This window comes from Chelonus insularis, unplaced genomic scaffold, assembly GCF_013357705.1.
Source record: "Chelonus insularis isolate UGA/USDA-ARS -01 unplaced genomic scaffold, ASM1335770v1 contig_401_pilon, whole genome shotgun sequence".
NCBI classification, from domain to species: domain Eukaryota; kingdom Metazoa; phylum Arthropoda; class Insecta; order Hymenoptera; family Braconidae; genus Chelonus; species Chelonus insularis.
This window is the reverse complement of record NW_023276558.1, coordinates 526,584-544,662: the sequence shown is the minus strand read 5'-3', so window position 1 is coordinate 544,662 and position 18,079 is coordinate 526,584. Positions and strand designations below refer to the sequence as shown.

General features: G+C 27.9%; 7 protein-coding genes and 1 long non-coding RNA gene across 13 annotated transcripts; 5 read left to right on the top strand and 3 right to left on the bottom strand.

Moving 5' to 3' along the window:
* Positions 1 to 540: 540 nt before the first annotated feature.
* LOC118068767 (WD repeat domain phosphoinositide-interacting protein 4-like) lies at positions 541 to 2,484 on the top strand. The gene is made up of 7 exons (XM_035086434.1): positions 541 to 950; positions 1,035 to 1,302; positions 1,390 to 1,630; positions 1,728 to 1,876; positions 1,953 to 2,054; positions 2,132 to 2,250; positions 2,329 to 2,484. The coding sequence occupies exons 1-7, from the start codon at positions 902 to 904 to the stop codon at positions 2,436 to 2,438; spliced, it is 1,038 nt and encodes a 345-aa protein (XP_034942325.1). The 5' UTR covers positions 541 to 901; the 3' UTR covers positions 2,439 to 2,484.
* On the bottom strand, positions 2,285 to 3,243 carry LOC118068773 (uncharacterized). The gene is made up of 4 exons (XR_004690540.1): positions 3,019 to 3,243; positions 2,808 to 2,957; positions 2,553 to 2,720; positions 2,285 to 2,458 (listed from the first exon to the last, which is right to left on the bottom strand). It is a non-coding gene; the product is annotated as an uncharacterized lncRNA (long non-coding RNA).
* A 50-nt stretch (positions 3,244 to 3,293) lies between these two features.
* On the top strand, positions 3,294 to 5,203 carry PIG-U (phosphatidylinositol glycan anchor biosynthesis class U). The gene is made up of 4 exons (XM_035086425.1): positions 3,294 to 3,766; positions 3,839 to 4,041; positions 4,102 to 4,816; positions 4,902 to 5,203. The coding sequence occupies exons 1-4, from the start codon at positions 3,628 to 3,630 to the stop codon at positions 5,153 to 5,155; spliced, it is 1,311 nt and encodes a 436-aa protein (XP_034942316.1). The 5' UTR covers positions 3,294 to 3,627; the 3' UTR covers positions 5,156 to 5,203.
* Positions 5,204 to 5,293: 90 nt separating this feature from the next.
* On the top strand, positions 5,294 to 7,047 carry LOC118068768 (S-adenosylmethionine mitochondrial carrier protein). The gene is made up of 6 exons (XM_035086435.1): positions 5,294 to 5,656; positions 5,721 to 5,877; positions 5,982 to 6,091; positions 6,156 to 6,402; positions 6,500 to 6,632; positions 6,706 to 7,047. The coding sequence occupies exons 1-6, from the start codon at positions 5,585 to 5,587 to the stop codon at positions 6,836 to 6,838; spliced, it is 852 nt and encodes a 283-aa protein (XP_034942326.1). The 5' UTR covers positions 5,294 to 5,584; the 3' UTR covers positions 6,839 to 7,047.
* A 10-nt stretch (positions 7,048 to 7,057) lies between these two features.
* Positions 7,058 to 8,500, bottom strand: LOC118068771 (ras-related protein Rab-24-like). Its single transcript, XM_035086438.1, has 4 exons — positions 8,106 to 8,500; positions 7,941 to 8,029; positions 7,580 to 7,869; positions 7,058 to 7,450 (listed from the first exon to the last, which is right to left on the bottom strand). The coding sequence occupies exons 1-4, from the start codon at positions 8,217 to 8,219 to the stop codon at positions 7,326 to 7,328; spliced, it is 618 nt and encodes a 205-aa protein (XP_034942329.1). The 5' UTR covers positions 8,220 to 8,500; the 3' UTR covers positions 7,058 to 7,325.
* Positions 8,501 to 8,662: 162 nt separating this feature from the next.
* Positions 8,663 to 9,970, bottom strand: Pglym78 (phosphoglyceromutase 78). The gene is made up of 3 exons (XM_035086437.1): positions 9,768 to 9,970; positions 9,094 to 9,591; positions 8,663 to 8,978 (listed from the first exon to the last, which is right to left on the bottom strand). The coding sequence occupies exons 1-3, from the start codon at positions 9,865 to 9,867 to the stop codon at positions 8,812 to 8,814; spliced, it is 765 nt and encodes a 254-aa protein (XP_034942328.1). The 5' UTR covers positions 9,868 to 9,970; the 3' UTR covers positions 8,663 to 8,811.
* A 99-nt stretch (positions 9,971 to 10,069) lies between these two features.
* On the top strand, positions 10,070 to 12,144 carry LOC118068766 (fumarylacetoacetate hydrolase domain-containing protein 2). Of its 2 annotated transcripts, XM_035086432.1 has the most exons (7): positions 10,070 to 10,400; positions 10,580 to 10,741; positions 10,911 to 10,946; positions 11,145 to 11,361; positions 11,438 to 11,772; positions 11,852 to 11,939; positions 12,011 to 12,144. In XM_035086432.1, exons 1-7 carry the CDS (start codon positions 10,258 to 10,260, stop codon positions 12,071 to 12,073), a joined length of 1,044 nt encoding a protein of 347 aa, XP_034942323.1. In that variant the 5' UTR covers positions 10,070 to 10,257; the 3' UTR covers positions 12,074 to 12,144. The 2 variants fall into 2 exon arrangements, with proteins under 2 accessions (XP_034942323.1, XP_034942324.1); XM_035086433.1 differs by lacking the exon at positions 10,911 to 10,946 and having other exon boundaries at positions 10,075 to 10,400.
* A 554-nt stretch (positions 12,145 to 12,698) lies between these two features.
* Positions 12,699 to 18,054, top strand: CkIalpha (Casein kinase Ialpha). Of its 5 annotated transcripts, none has more exons than XM_035086429.1 (7): positions 12,699 to 12,939; positions 13,021 to 13,105; positions 13,574 to 13,726; positions 13,966 to 14,075; positions 14,263 to 14,485; positions 14,562 to 14,855; positions 14,945 to 15,801. In XM_035086429.1, exons 3-7 carry the CDS (start codon positions 13,598 to 13,600, stop codon positions 15,230 to 15,232), a joined length of 1,044 nt encoding a protein of 347 aa, XP_034942320.1. In that variant the 5' UTR covers positions 12,699 to 12,939; positions 13,021 to 13,105; positions 13,574 to 13,597; the 3' UTR covers positions 15,233 to 15,801. The 5 variants fall into 5 exon arrangements, with proteins under 5 accessions (XP_034942320.1, XP_034942318.1, XP_034942319.1 ...); XM_035086427.1 differs by having other exon boundaries at positions 13,559 to 13,726; XM_035086431.1 differs by adding an exon at positions 16,324 to 18,054 and having other exon boundaries at positions 12,700 to 13,105; positions 13,559 to 13,726; positions 14,945 to 15,167.
* The last annotated feature ends 25 nt before the right edge of the window (positions 18,055 to 18,079 follow it).

Sequence of the window (18,079 nt, the reverse complement as noted above, 5' to 3'; positions counted from 1 at the left end):
GATTCTTGCAAAAAGATATCACGAGGGACAACAAATAGAAAGAGACAACTGCTCTAGTCAAACACTGATAAATGAAAATTCCTAGAAAAAAAATCTGATAACTTAAACGGGCAGGTGATCATTTCTACCTCATATTTTTGTGCCCCAAAGTGATGAAAATGCCCAAATTATTGTACCAAAACTTTTAAACCATATAATTACTCTGCCAAACTTAAATTTGCCATCGATAAATGTGGCACAATAAAATCAAATATGGCGAATATTCCCTAGTGTGTAAATTCCCCAAACACTCACGCATAAACGTACGGTATATCTGATAAATCATGTTTATTCATTAATAAATGTATTAGATTTTTTTTCTATACTTTTTTTTGATAAATTTATAAGATCAGAAAAATAGTATCAAATATTTTTCATTTTTACTGTTGATTTAAATAATTATTATTCAAATGCCGGAAAGAAATACTCTCGTTTCATATCCGCAATATAGTTGTCGTCACTATCGCTCATGGCGACAAATTTGATGTAAATCAAGCCGTTTATTGTTCTTCAATGGCAATTTTTATCAAAATTTAATTTTTTTTGTCATACATATTCCTGTTTGGATTTTACTTATTATTATAGATTAGACTTATTCACAAACAATCTTTATATTTATTAAAATTAGTTGAAAAATAAACCTGTATTTACTCTATGTGTAAACTATAGGTACAGTTTTTGTGAAGAATGATTACAGTACACAAGTGTATGAATAGTAAACAAAGAAATATTTTGAAATCTCTCGTGATGTTATGAAATGAAAAATAATAAAATTAAAAAATAATGTTATTATTACTTTAATGAATATTAATACTGTTAATCTTCGTAGATAAATTGTTTATATTAGTAAACAATTAACAAAATGGCTTCTGGCAAAGGAATAATTAATTTAAGATTTAACCAAGATCAAGGTAAGGACTTTTAATTACACGTAACCTTAAAATAAATTTATTGGAGTATTAATTAATGTATTCCTTATTTCCATTAATCATTAGGTTGTTTTACATGTTGTATGGAATCAGGATTGAGAATATATAACGTTGAACCTTTAGTAGAAAAGGCTCATTTTGATCATGATGTTATGGGGAGTATAGCTATTGGAGAAATGTTATGGAGGACTAATATAATAGCAGTAGTTGGTGGTGGTACGAAGCCAAAATTTGCTGACAACACAGTGTTGATTTATGATGATTTATCTAAAAAGTTTGTGATGGAAATCACATTCACTAGTCCTATCAAAGCAGTTAGATTTCGAAGAGACAAGTACATGCTATTTAAAATATATTTATTTTCTATTTCTTTATAATAATGTTTTGACACTTTCAATTCATGGAGATATTTTTATTCCAGATTAATTGTCGCATTACAAAGGGAAATTCATGTATTTTCATTTCCATTTCCTACAAGAAGACTTTTAACTCTAGAAACGCGTGATAACCCTAAAGGTTTAGTTGAAGTGGCAACATTAGCTACTGCTCATAAACAATTGCTTGCCTTTCCTGGGCATAAATTAGGTAGCGTTCAACTTGTTGATTTAGCAGCTACAGAAGCTGGTAGTTCTTCTGCTCCTGCTACACTTGCTGCACATCAAGTAATTTTTTAATATTTATCGTATGTTTAATGAATATTATAAGATAGTTTACTGTGTATTAATGAATTTCAATATTATTCTGAATATTTCCAAATAGGGAGCATTAGCATGTTTAGCTGTTAACTCGAATGGAACTATGGTGGCAACTGCATCAGTACAAGGAACACTTGTCCGAGTATGGGATAGTATAAGACGACAATTATTAGTTGAATTGAGACGTGGAGCTGATCCAGCCACTCTTTACTGGTAAAATCCAGCAGACAAACTGATAGATACATTTAATATTTGTTAAAAAATATTTAACAGTATTATTTTTTTACAGTATAACGTTCAGTAGAGATTCAGAATTTCTTTGTGTATCTAGTGATAAAGGCACTGTTCATATTTTTGCACTCAAAGATACTCGACTTAATCGTCGATCAACGTGAGTTTCGATTTCATTTACATGTTTAATGTCTCATTTATTATTTCGTAAAAAATAAAATTAATTTTTAATGTCAGATTTTCAAAGATGGGATTTCTCGGTAATTATGTCGAAAGTCAATGGGCTTTAGCTACATTTACTGTTCCCCCAGAATGTGCATGTGTTTGTGCATTTGGATCTCGGAATTCAGTCATCGGTAAATTTTACTTCATATTTAATCATATAGATAATTCAGGTTAAATAATTAATTATAATAATTTTATTCAAATTTCAGCTGTCTGTGTAGATGGTACATTTCATAAATACGTATTTACATCCGAAGGTAATTGTAACCGAGAAGCATTTGATGTTTTTCTTGATGTTTGTGATGATGATGAATATTAGTATATAAGGAAAAATAACATCTAATAACAATTGAAATACGTTTATTACTAACTATTATTGATTATCATATTATTAAATTGTTAATATTGTAAATAATTTTTTTAAATAACTTACAAATAAAATATATTTAATATAAATGAATGATATTCTCTTGTTATGAATAATTATTTATCTTTATGCGATTATTTATTTTTGATAAAATTATTTCTACATTATGAGAAATTTAGTTTTGAGCTTTTTTATCCGGTAACGTATAAAGCTTAGCCTTTTCTCTTATTTCCTCTACAAAAAAATATAGCGAGGTAACATTCAATATTTGGCTTTAAATATGTTAATTAATAAATATATGATAATATATAAATTACTTACTGTAAGGTGTAGGATCTATCATAGGCGATAGTATTGTAAGATAAATTTGAATTCCAAAAGCTAAAAACAAGCCAGCTCCAACAATAGCATTACGTTTTCGTATTTTGGTTATTTTGATTGATCTACCACGATTTCTGAAATCCATTGTAACTTGAAAAAAAATTTTATTATTGAATGAATCATGTTGTCATTTGTTCTATTTGATACTCACTGTATTTAAATTGTTATTAAAAATAAAATTATAGCTGAATAATAAATATTTATTATTAATTTCATGCCAAAATTAAAGAGTGCATTTTATCATTCACTGTACATTTTTTAGATTGCAATATTATGTACATAGAATCGCGCATGTGAACAGAAGCCAGTTAAAGTTAGGCAGTTAAAAAAAAAATTAAAGTTCTTTGAATTTTACTATGGGATAAATTTTACCCCAATCAAAAAAAAATCATCTTTAATCCTGCTTTATATATTAATATTTGTTTAAATAAAAATTTACCATTTATAACTTAACAGTTAAATTCCTGATTAGAGTAGTAATCAGCTGATGGATGAAAAATCAACATTGCCAACCAAAGGAACCGGTTTGTTTTTGTGATTGGTGTTGATAAGCGGGAGTACATTATTGTAAAATTATGAAACTTTATTTTAAAGAATAATTCATAAATCCATCAGTTAAAAAATCAATGATAACATTTGTTTAATATTAAAATAATATTTTTATATGATAATGTTCAAATAAAAGAAATTTTCTCCATAGAAACTCATATTGAAAGAAAGTCTATAGTGTTAAGAGTATAATTAACAATATAATAATTTGATGAAAATGTTAACTTCCAAACAATTTCTGTATATTGGATTAGCTAGTGGAATTCGATTCCTATTAATTAATTCGGAGCTCCAAAATACAATAAGTGAAAGGGTAGAAATTTCAACCGCATTAAATTCATGGAAGCGAGGTTAGATGAATTTCTTAATTTAATCTAACATTAATGGTATATAGAATATTAAAATAAATTTTTATTTTCTAGTCACTGAAGGTGTTCAACTTAGAGACTTTGGAATAGATCCTTACAGTGGTGATTTATTTCATGAAACACCATTAGGACTTGTTGTTTTTTCTTGGATGCATAAATTTCTATCATTTCAGTCACTTAAAATAATATTTATTATTACTGATTTATTGACAGCCTGGTTTATTTATTTAACAGCTCGAAATTATATTGCTGAAGTAGTAAGTTAAATAATATTACTTATTTAACATTGATTACAATAACTTCATGATGATTTTCAGGCAAAAAAAGAAAAGGAAGATGCTAAAAATTTTGAAGAAAATGAAATTTCCTATACTCCAATAGCAACTACAAGTCAATCGTCAATATTTTATGCTCCAGCTGCATATCTTTTTAATCCTTACATTGTTTTAAATTGTGTAGGATTAACTACAACAGTATTTTCCAATTTAATCACCTCTATGACTCTTTATTTTATGATTAAAAAATCAAAAATTGCTATTGGTTTGCTAATTCCTTTGTTAACTCTACAAAATTTATATCCAGCATCTTTACTTGTGCCTGCTATTATTTTTGTTGTTCGAGATATCAATGACAAGTATCAACGAATTAAAATGATCATGTTGATGATTATAATCTTCATCATTTCTCTAACTGCTTTATTTTATCTTTCATTTAATATTACGGGAAGTTGGAGCTTCACAAAAAATACCATTGGGTTCATTTTGAATGTACCTGATTTACGACCAAACATTGGGCTTCATTGGTACTTCTTCACGGAAATGTTTGAACATTTTCGAGGATTGTTCATTGCTACTTTTCAAATTAATGTGGGATTACTTTATATAGTCCCATTAGCATTGAGGCTACGCAAAGATCCAATGTTACTGTCTTTTGCATATTTATCAATTATTGCAATTTTTAAATCTTATCCAAGTATTGGAGATGTTGGATTCTATATGGCTTTATTACCAATGTGGCAACATTTATTTCGACGTAATGAAATATTTTCATATCAATATTTTATCAATAATCATTGTTGTTATATTTTTGATCGAATAACACTAAGACTTATTTTCAGATATGCAGCAAGGATTTAATGTTGGTTGTTTCATGCTCTTCTGTACTATTTTCGCGCCAACTGTTTGGCATCAATGGATTTATGCTCGTTCAGCAAATGCTAATTTTTATTTTGGAGTTACTCTAGCATTTGCTATAGCACAAATATTTTTGCTAACTGATATATTATTTGCAAGCTGTAAACGTGAAGTAGCACTAAAAAATCGGCTTAATCAAGAAGTTAATGGTCAAAAAGTTAAATTAATATTAGAATAATACTGTACAGTTCCATAATTTTTAATATAATAAAAATTTTTTCTATTATTTGATTGTGATTTTTGATACTGACAATGTTTATCAGTGATAAAAGATCATTCTTCAGAATTTTTTGTAATTTCTAATAACTATTGCATAAGACAAAATTTAAAATGCGCGCATGAAGGAATCGTGCGACTTTCAATCGAACAGAATCGAATTCAAACGAAACGTGGTTATAGGATCGATATTAAAAAATCACATGTGTTTTCATTAGCGGTAGATCTAAGTTGAAACACTAAAGTATTCAAAAAAATATTACAATGAATAAATTCTGTTACCTGTTGTAACTAATTCATAAAATGATACCAGTATTTATCGAAATTAATGTTAGTTTGTAGTTTTAATAATTTTTTAATCTTTAGTGATTAACCTAAAAACTATTTAAAAATGTCTACAACAGAAGAAGAAAATCCACAAACTTTGAAATTAACGAGAAATACTTTTTTTTCATCAATGATAGTAAGTTACTGGAATCTTAAATAAATGATATAAATAATCATTTTCAAAATTTATTGTTATGTAGTCTGGTGCAGCAGCCGGGCTTGTATGTGATTTTATATTTTTTCCTATGGATACTATTAAAACAAGACTTCAGAGTCAACCTGGTTTTATTAAATCTGGAGGATTTAAAAAACTTTATAAAGGTCTTGGTCCAGTGATTGCTGGATCGGCACCAACAGGTAAAGTCCATTAAATAATACCTTCAACAAAGAATCTTTTTTTACAGTAATTATTTATTAGCAATAACGACCCGTTTAAAATTTACTGGCAATATATTTGTTAGCATCGCTGTTTTTCGTAACTTATGAAGGCTTCAAAGAAGTAGTCCAACCTCATGTTCCAACTAGACATCACACATTTGTTCATATGGGAGCAGCATGTGTAGGAGAATTGGTAAGAAATCTATAAATTCCGATAACTCTATAATGAGAAGTTTAAGTAAATAATTATCCTCAAGGTTGCTTGCCTTATTAGAGTACCTGTTGAGGTGCTTAAACAACGTAGACAAGCTTTATTAGCCAATTCAAACCCTGCGGCTCTAGGAATACGAACACTATATCGAGGCTATGGAAGTACTTTATTGCGTGACCTTCCTTTCGGGTTTTTTCAAATGCCTTTATGGGAGTATTTAAAATTATGTTGGAAAAGAAGAATGCAGAGGGATTGTACTCCTTTTGAAGGAGCTGTTGCTGGTGCTTTGTCGGGTAATTATTATCCTACTGCTTAATCAAACAAAAATGTCTAATGATATATAGACAACAGAGTTGTAAATAATTTTAATTCAATCATTTACATCCACAGTTACTATATCAGCTGCAATAACAACTCCACTAGATGTTATAAAAACAAGAATTATGCTTGCACATTCTGCTCAAAAAAAAGTTAAGATTTTTATGACCATGAAAGAAGTATACAGAGAAAAAGGAGTTAGAGGGTAATTTTTTGTTAGCTTTTTAGAGTTTTCCTATTTGAAATATTATCAATTCAACGTAAAATTATGTTTTTAGATTATTTGCTGGCTGCTTATTGAGAGCTGTTGGGTTTACAGCAGGAGGTTTTATATTTTTTGGAATTTATGAACAATCAAAGTATATTTGCTCAACATATTTATTTCCAAGTCCGTCAACTGAATCATCATGAATGCATAGTTTCTTGCAATGAATTTTCGAATCAAACTTCTAGTCGATAAAGTTATCCAGAGCACAATTAGATTTTAATCAATCAGCTAGTTTGAATTTAGGTCATATCTGACCTATCTCTTTTAAAAGTAAATAAATGTAAATAATTTAATACTTTGTCAATGTTTATACACAAAGTAACAATTACATTAACTTTTTAATGTACATCACAAATAAAAGTATTTAAGTATATATGTTAAATTTACGGATCTGAAAATAATTTTAGAAAGTCCATTCATTTTGGTAACTTTCTTAGAACTCAAAAAAATTCAATATCTTTATGAGTGTTTAATATTTTATCAGTGAATTACAAATATTCGAAAAATAATTATATTAGTACTGTTTTATGAATACATAAATATATGATTATCTTTGCTGAGAAAGTATTACGCTATATTACGTAAAATATAAAAATATAAAAACATATGCAATCGAGTAATTAAATCATGTTAAGTCTTTCCACAACAATGTTTTTTTTTATTATTGGATAATACTGATAAGTTAATTGTTTTTTCAATTATAACATTCGCGGGGTTTGATGCATAATCTCTGGCTATCTCTTGAAATAATTGAGCTAAAATGTGTAAAATAAAATAACAGAATGAAAGTTAATTAACACGAAATTACTACATATCAATTATTAAAGTAATATAAATTAATATAATAAACAATATTGTGTAGTGGTACAAGTGTATGTACTTACCAACATTTTCTCCAGTTTTACTGGAAGTAATAAAAAATTTTGAACCTATTCCATCAGCATATCTTTGAACCATCTCTAAACTGGGTGATGGTTCATATGGAGTAGGAGTCTGATCATTATCAATGAGATCTTTTTTTGTAGCACATAAATAAATTTTACATTCTTCTTCTTGACTTCTTAATTCTTGTATCCAAACTCTAGCACGGTTAAAAGAGGCTTGATTTGTGATATCATAGCATACAATTGCAGCTTTTGCATCACGATAATAAATTCTTACCATAGCATTATATCTAATGTTTAAAATAAGTATAATTTGAATAATAAAAAATTGATTATTCATTATTTGATTTCAATTCACTACCTTTCAGTACCAGCAGTATCCCATATACCCAGAGTGATAGTTTTATCATCAACTTCTACATTTTTAGCTGCGTAAGCTGCACCAATCGTCTATTAATTAAAGAAATAATTGATATTTTGATTAGCAAAAATTTTAAATGACAATTAAACATAAATTTTAATTTACATTTTGGTAAGCCATACTCTCGTTGAATCTTTCGTTGACATATCTCTCTAGCAAACTCGTCTTTCCAACCTCAGAATTTCCTAACAATACAACCTTAAGATCAACTCGATTCATTTTTTTTAGAATTTATATCATATGTTTTATATTTCATATATAGATGAAAAATAAACTGGATAAGTATTTTTATAAACAAATTATTTTAAGGTTATATTAATAAATTTAAACTTTAAAAAAATAATTATAAAAAATGTTTAAGAATTAATTAAAATAGATATCAGATGATACTAGAAACATAGTTCAAACAATAAATTTTAAAAGATAATTGAAAATGTTTCAACACATTTTAGATGAGATCGAATCATTGCAATGAATGAATTGTTTGATGCATGACTCATGTCATGTGACTAATGTATACATTTATTATTATTTTTTCGTTCTTTAATTCGTGCACATATATACACGTAGGTACTGGTTTTTTCATTATATAAATACTATTATAAATTTTATGTTATTATTAGTCAATTTATTTAGTTCAAGTAAGAATCAGACAAGTCATGTTAATTTTCACAAACCTTCTGAACTTTATTTTATGCTATTTTATCCACTTTTATTAACTTTATTTTACAATAAATAATTTTAAGTTTGTAACGTTATTGAATCATGGTATCATATTGAGAAATTATGTAATGGCAACAGATTATTTAATCTATTTAGCTTTTCCTTGAGCAGCTACTGCAGCAATAGCAGCTTTAACTGTTTCTTCATCTCCTAAAAATTTCATGGATACGACTGGTTTGAAGTTTTCATCCAACTCATAAACAAATGGAATTCCTGTAGGTAAATTAAGTCCCATTATCTGATCATTGGTCATTTCTGAAAAAATAACAATGCGTCAATATTGTAAAAATATCATAATTTACACGGTTCATAACATAAAACCTTATTACTAGAAAAATTCATTGTTATCTCAATGAAATAAAATACATACGATCAAGATGTTTGACAATTCCTCTCAAACTGTTACCATGGGCAGCAATAATAATCCTTTTACCCTCTTTCAAGTGAGGAATAATAACATCATTCCAATAAGGAAGTGTTCTTTCAATAGTTAATTTAAGAGATTCGAATTTTGGAAATTCTTCAGGCTTTGGTCCATCCTTATAACGTTCATCTTTGACGATGGTTTCATAATACTTATGATCAGGTTCCATTGGAGGAGGTGGAGTATCAAAAGACCTTCTCCAGATCTGAACTTGTTCTTCACCGTATTTAGCTGCTGTTTCTGCTTTATTCATTCCAGTTAATCCACCATAATGACGTTCATTTAATCGCCAAGTCTTATGAATGGGAATGTTTTCTTGATTGATTTCTTTCAAAATAGTTTGAAGAGTAACTTGTGCTCGTGTTAAAACGGATGTATGAGCTTCATCAAATGTATAACCGGCATCTTTAAGAGCTTTTCCAGCGGCTACAGCTTCACTTTTTCCTATAAAAAAATTGTAATAATATTATTTGATTGACAATCAGATATACATTTATTAGTTTTAATGTTAATGTTCACATCATAGTCATTTAAACAATTGATTGAAAGATTCATTCAAATTTCGTATATGACCTTTTGCCCTTGATACTTCAAGTTAGTACATTTATAAGATTTCTCACCTTTATCTGACAGTCCTGCATCATACCAGCCACAAAATAAATTCAATTTATTCCATTCACTTTCACCATGACGAACCATAACAATTTTGTATTTAGCCATGATTGTTTTAATTATTTTTGCTTGCGAAAATAAAACCAACGAGCTTGCTGTCGGATATTGTAATAATCAGCTGTGATGAACAAATGCGATTTTAAATATACTAGGAATTTTTTTTTATTGATTTCTCAAAAGACAACAGAAGCGCTCGCTACAGGTTAAAAGCCAAATCATATGTTTATCTTACCGAATTTGTTTACCATTCACGAATAAGTTTCTCACTAGTTTATCAACATTCTTTTCGGAATAGAGTGTATGTATTGATATTTAAATAAACGTAACTTGTAAAAGTTAATGGTGTATTTTTCTACGACACACTTTTAAAATAAATCGCAGTTTTTTTTTAATTCATAAATAATACAAATAAACCGTTTGATAGGAATATTTTTAGACATGCCTTATCATGGTAGATTCTTCAAGCTAAGTTATATGTGCCTGCACCATAAAATTATACCAATCACAATGAGCAATCGAACTTTATCTACAATATTTCAATTTTCAAGAAATTTTTGTACCACAAGACTACAAGAAAAAAGGTAAATTATGTTCTTATAAAGATTATTAAATAATTTGTTAATTTATGGACAGTAGTGTTAATAGGTCAATAAGAAAAATAAAAAACGAAATTAATTGTTTTATATATCTTGATAAGATATGCTTATTATGTAATTATTATGTAAAAAAAAAATTAATAAACAAAAATTTATCTATTTAGATTTGTACAATTTATGAATAAAAATGGTGGTCCTCAGCACCTTGGAGTTCAGTTGAAACCTGGTGGTGATATTATAGCAATCTCTTCAATAGATTCTAGAATACCAAATAGCTTAAACAAGTTTCTTGAAGGTGGAGAAGTGTTAAAAAAAAAAGCTAAAAGGTAAACTACTCTAATAAAGAATATACACAGGATATACATCTTTACGAATATATATTTTTTTGGAGTAAATTCATACTTGAACAATTATGACAATATTATGTTACTTTTTTTATAGTTAATTTAAAAAGAATAAAAACCTTGTACTTGTAGAATTTTTTTCGTTCCTCAGGAATGGTGATTCTGACGTAAATGATATCATACAGAGGTTGGTGTCGGCATGTCCAGACCCCCTACTTGCTTGTTTTGGATTTTTAATTCAATTAAATAATTAATTTCATAGATAAGCAGTACTAAACTAATTTTTATTAGATTTATTTCCTTTTTAATTATGATAAAATCCTTTTTAGTTGAAATAAATTTATCAATTATCGCATTTATTAACTATAAATATTTTCTTTTATAGAATTATTGTTGAAGGTCGAAGTGTTGTTCCTGAGTCAGAAGTGAAAATTTTAGAGCCTATCAGTGGAATGGATAAATTGCTTTGCGTTGGACTTAATTATTCTGGTCATTGTCAAGAACAGAATGTTGAACCACCTCAAAGTCCAGTCATATTCAGTAAATTTCCCAGTAACATTATTGGACCTACAGACAATATTGTTTTGCCAACTATTTCTAACGTATGTTACATGAATGTTATATAGTTGACATTCTTTACAAATTATATAAAATAAACGTCTAATCAAATGATTGTAGAAAGTTGATTGGGAAGCTGAGCTAGCAATAGTGATTGGAAAGAAATGCAAAGGCTTAAATAATCAGGATGCTGAACAATGCATTTTTGGTTACACAGTGGCTCAAGATATTTCAGCTCGTGATTGGCAAAAAGGAAAAAGAAATGGTGGCCAATTTCTTCTTGGTAAAGCCATGGATACATTTTGTCCACTTGGACCAGCTGTAGTAACAAAAGAATCAATTTGCGATATTAACAATCTTTTTGTTAAGACGTGGGTTAATGGAAATTTAAAACAAAATGGTAATACCAGTGAGCTAATTTTTAAACCTCAAGATATAGTTGCATTTATTTCACAGTGAGTAGCTAAAAAAATAACTGGCAATGATAATTCATTCTTGTGTATTTATTTCAATATTTTAATTTCGCTTTTTTAGATTTATGACTTTATTACCAGGAGATGTTATTTTAACGGGAACTCCAGCAGGAGTTGGATTTACTCGAAACCCTCCTGAGTTTTTAAAGGTAATTAATTTAATATTTTCATAATTCAAGCTTAAGTTAAATTATTCAATAATTTTAATTACTGTTAATAGGCTGGAGATATTGTTGAAACAGAAATTGAAGGAATTGGAAAAATGAAGAATCAAGTAATATAAAAACATGTATTTCATACAACTTATATGTTTATATATGTAATGAGTTTTGAAATATTAATATTATTATTTTACCAACTTTTGTATTATAATAATTAATTTTGAATATTGAAAAAATTTGAACATTTAACTTTTATTTTTATATTACGTAAGAAAAATATCTATAATTATCGTATAAATATGCAGTAAACATGGAGTTTTTTTAAAAATACTCCAATCATGTTTAAATATGCATATGAATTATTTGACATTCTTTGTAAATTAATAAACGGTTGTAAATCATCAATAAATACAAATCATACGATGATATCTTCAATTCAAAATATTCGAAATTCATTGTGTGTTAATATTCATCAATCAAGAATATTAATATTCTTATTTTTTTTAAAAATATTTAGCAATTTTTATTATTTTTTTCAATTTTTCCCACACTTTTTCAGATGGCGCTTAACTGTTGTTCATAGCCTAGCGAAATTATGTATATTTTGGCTGACTTGACTATACCTAACGACAACATCAAAAAGCCCCTATCCATAGTCTAAGGTCATTTGCTATGGTAACAGACATGCGCAATAGGTAAACAATCATTGGAAGAATAAAATTATAGGGGAAGGGGCTCTTAGAGTGAAATCCAATGTCGACTCTTATCTGAGTTTGACGTTGGCTTGTGTTTATTTCATCACTTTATACTACTTATTTCATGTTCATTGACGTTGACTCTGGTTGGTTGTTCTTTCTAGTTTTTCGTGATTCTCTTCTTTTTCGTCGTCAAGTCGAAGTCAGTTCATCACAGTTCAAGACTGCCCCTCTTCATCCAGATTCTACGGCATTTTACGGCATTCAAGTTTACAAAGGGGAAGAAAATGTCGGTGCGTTGGTGGGGTCTTATGTGCCACTAGTGACTTTCGCCAGACGTTTTGTCCGTATTTCATCCGTGTCTCATTTTATAGGCAGTGTTCCCGACATATTTTGGCATTGGCTGGGGCTTATAATTTTACGCAGCCTTACGTTTCATCAAATTCGTAAATTAATTCTGTAAGTGTATGAAAAAGTATTATCTATCAAGTGTTACAATAAATAACAAAAAAGTTCTCGAACGGATGAACGGATTTATAAATTTACAATAGACTAGTTGAAAAAAAGTTTTATTGTGGATTAATTACAACTATTTTCTTCAAACAATAATCATTGATATTTAAAACAAAGTTAAAACGATTATTAATAATATAAGTTTAACGGGCCCAGAGCCACACCAAGAACGACGAGAAGAAAATTGAGTTGTGTGAGTGAATGTACGCGTGAGCAAGAGAAAAATAGAGAGATTGAGAACGAAGAGTGAGAGAAGGAGAGAACGAACAAAAAGAAAGTATTGGTGCTGTGGGTAAGAGAGAGAGAGAGAGAGAGAGAGCGCGCGAGAGAGAAAGAAAGAGAGACAGATAGGGAGCGAGAGCAAGAAAGAAATAGTATTGAAGAGAGTGTATTTATTAGTGCTTGGCTGCCTAGAACGGGATTACTTTTGAAGACGGCATGGCGATGATCGGTGCTGTTCTCGGGAAGAGCGAATTTATTGTTGGTGGAAAGTACAGGCTCATGAGAAAAATTGGGTCGGGTTCTTTTGGTGACATATACTTGGGCATTAACATTTCTAATGGAGAGGTGAGAATATTATTCATTTGATAATTTTAAATACCTACACATTTCAATTTTACTCAACCTTTTTCTTTTCTTTCTTTATCACTCTTATCTGTTTATAAATTTACACAAATTAATCATTATATTTAAAAAAAAATCATTTTTCTGTTGTTTATTTTATTCTGACATAAGTATTAATATAAACAAGGAATCTAGTAAACATTGATTATTAAATGGTATACTTTTGTCCATTTTAATCATAGGAAGTGGCTGTCAAATTGGAAAATATACGAGCACGTCATCCACAATTGCTTTATGAATCGAAATTATATAAAATATTACATGGAGGCATCGGAATTCCCCATATTCGCTGGTAAATTAAATTTTTATTTTATAATTTATTACTTAATTGTGATATACTATAATGATAAAAATTGAAATGATTAATTCACGAATAAAAGATAATTAACGATTTTATGCATAAAGAAAAATTCTAAAGTTGTGCTCGTTTACTATTAAAATAAATATTAGTTGTGACGATAATGATTATTCCACTTTAGGTATGGACAGGAACGTGATTGGAATGTCCTAGTAATGGATCTTCTCGGTCCATCACTGGAAGATCTTTTTACATTTTGTTCACGAAGATTCACAATTAAAACAGTACTGATGTTAGCTGATCAGATGATTGGCCGAATCGAATTTGTGCACTGCAAACATTTTATTCATAGAGATATTAAGCCAGATAACTTTTTAATGGGTATCGGCCGTCACTGTAACAAAGTAAGCTAATTAGTATTATTTATTTCATCAAGTAACATGTGTATATACATATGCATATAAATAATGAATGTTTTAGTTATTTATTATCGACTTTGGTCTGGCAAAAAAATATCGGGACTCTCGTACTAGGTGTCACATAATCTATCGTGAAGATAAAAATTTAACTGGCACTGCAAGGTATGCATCCATAAATGCACACCTTGGTATTGAACAGAGCCGTCGTGATGACATGGAGTCATTGGGATATGTTCTTATGTACTTTAATAGAGGATCACTTCCTTGGCAAGGTCTTAAAGCTGCTACGAAAAAACAAAAATATGAAAAAATTAGTGAAAAGAAAATGTCCACACCTGTTGAAGTTTTATGCAAGGTATATAATTGAAGCAAATTTTGATATATTTAACTAAATTGGATTATTTTTAATAAGTTAAAAAATTAATTTATGTTTTGTTGTCTTAGGGTTTCCCAGCTGAATTTTCGATGTATATAAATTACACAAAAGGATTGCGTTTTGATGAAAGTCCAGATTATATGTACCTGCGTCAGCTCTTCCGAATTTTATTCCGCACGTTAAATCACCAATATGACTACACTTTCGATTGGACGATGTTGAAGCAAAAAGCAGGAGGTACCCTCGTTGGTGGAGTATCAGGAGTCACGAATACATCGGTTCCTGGACAAGGTCAGCAGACAACAGCACAGACAAGCGCACAAATCGATCCGTTCGGGGATATGTCTGTTACTTAGATTTTTGACTTTTTTTTCACTTTCTTCAATCGGGTATTCTTTTTCTTTTTTCAACTCATCTTCTGTTTGCTAAAATTTATACAGAAATCTTATTATTACTTTTTTTTATTCTGTATCCAATTTATTTCTATTTATTAATCATTTTATTATTGATTAATCGTATTTTTAATTAATACTATTCTTCAATTTCTTTTATGATCTACTCTATCACCAAATTTCGTTAATCTATCCAAAAATGATTCCAAATACGCTGTTAAATGAACTTATAGATAAATTTCTGAATTACATTTAATTAATTGATCCAATCGAATTCGGAATTATCAAAATATATGTAAATATTCCTTTGCACTTATAAATATGCTGGGATTCATCTAATGTGTAATTTATTAATAATTATAATAATTATATAGTTTAAATTGTACAAGTAAACCAATTTCATCAAATATTCAAATTAAATCCATATTTTTTGTTTAACACAATGGTTTCTTGATGAAAAAGTTACAACGCAAATATTGCGGCATATAGTTGAATCAACTACCAAAAATAAAATTATTTTTGTTGAAATAAAATCAGTTTTATTTTCAAATTCAAGTAAAAATTCATTTTGTGATTGTTCTAAACTGTTGATTCATATAATTTTCCGAATTGCATTAGATAGCTTAAAAGTTATTTTTATTAAACCTCATTTCGAAAAAATAAAAATAGTTTCTCACTATAAAAACAGTAATAACTATCGTTTTACACATAGATCAATGAAATGAATCTTTTTCTGTCTTTCTTCTATAAATATCAATTGAATGCCGACATCTTATTCTGGGCTCGTTAAATTTTATTGTTATCGAAACTATTTTAAAATATACTTTAGAATATGATAATCATAATAATATATATATATAAATATATTATTGTTGTAAAATAATAAATTCTAAAACAATTCAAATATTCTAAGTATTTTAAATTATAAAAGATTATTTTTTAATAGATTCGATAGCAAAATATCTATAAACATCGTTTATAGAATAACATATGTTATGATTAATAGCTTATAATTAATGGTATGTGATTAGGACGTCTCTTCGAATTTGTTACAGGAGCACCTTAAAACACTCTAACTCCGTGATAGCATCAAACTCGAATGCGATCGCTGTGGTATCACGATGATCATGATATAACCCAATTAACCGTGCAAGTCCTGTCTCAAGTGCAAACAAATCACTAAGACTCGAGAAGATCATTCAAGGAAGCTAGAATAAACAATGTTACAAACATTATCATCACAAATTAATAATAGTAATAATGGATAAATAAATGAGTAAATAAATAATAATAATATTATTAATAATAATAATAATAATGATAAAATACAAGTTGGATTAAGAACCTTCAACGGTTGAAAACTACAATAAAACAATATAATTGACACGTTTTTTGTCTTGACAAAATTTTGATTTATGAGGCAATAGACGTGTTAATATTATAAACAATAAGATTGAAATTTTCCCTGCCATTAATTCACACTAATAAGTATCATCATCATACTTTAGTTGATGGATAATGGACAGAAAAAAGATTCATGCATTAATTGATTGATGAAGTCAATGAATTAATTATATTGTACTCAATATATTAAATCAACATTTTTTTTTTTTTGTTTGATTTTTTATAAAGACGTAAATATGGGATTTTGTATAAGTATTTTAATTAATTTTTTAAGTTATCGAAATTACTTTACATACCATAAAACTTACTTTAATAATAACTTCATAGTTATATATTGTATTAATAACTGACAGATATTTTCAACGTTCATATTACTAATGAAATTTTTTTCATACATACAGTTTTATTAAACTATGATTTCAAATGAAAAATCATTATAGTTTGTTTTTAGGAGTTAAGAAGTTCAATATATTTTTCATTATTGAATTTTTAATTGACTTGATCAAAATCAATTAAAATAATAATAATAATTTCGCGTCATCAAAGTGTTATGTAGCAAGTGATGCTATATAAAAACATTTTATTTGTTATGTTACATTCTCACTAAATTGGCTGAAGTTCATTAAAAATATTTTTTCTGATGGCTGATCGTTCTGTTTCTTATTCATAGATGTAATAAAATTATTATAGTAAGTTTAAGTTAATTATAACAGTTTATAATTTTTAATAGACAGGACAGAATCAGTCACAAATAAGAAGCTACAGTGATAACATTCAATTGTTAATGATCAGAAAAAAAAGTGCAGAAGTGGGGATCAAAAATGATTGAAGATAAAAGATAAAGCCTTTCATTATTGGATATTCAATAAAATAATATTTACATATTTCAAAGTAATCGAATAATAAGAAATAAAAAAAGAAAAGGAAAAATTTAGTCATAAGCAGACTTAATAAAACGGAATTATGAAGTATGGATACGGTTTATTCATTAAATATAAAATAATAATAAGTAATATTAATGAACTAGCTTAAGAATGATAGTGTGAATGTTCAGTTATTTTATGTCTATTGTCTGATTAGATTTATGAATGTGTAGGTAAAAATGAAAATTCAATATTAGTGTTGAAATGTATGTCGGCTGATATCTTTAAACTTTTTGAGAATGGATAAAAAAAATCAACTAAACAAACGATAAATGTCATTGATATAAAGTATGAATGCGTATGGGTATTATTACGAAAGTGTGACACTAACTGAATTCTATGTTATTCCTTAATAAACGAACATGTAAAAGGGTATAATTGACCCAAAAATTTTATCGTTTATTTAATTAATCTTTTTTCGTCTCTATTAGGAAAATAAAGACATACTATTATACTGTATATATTTTATTTAAAAGTATTTTAT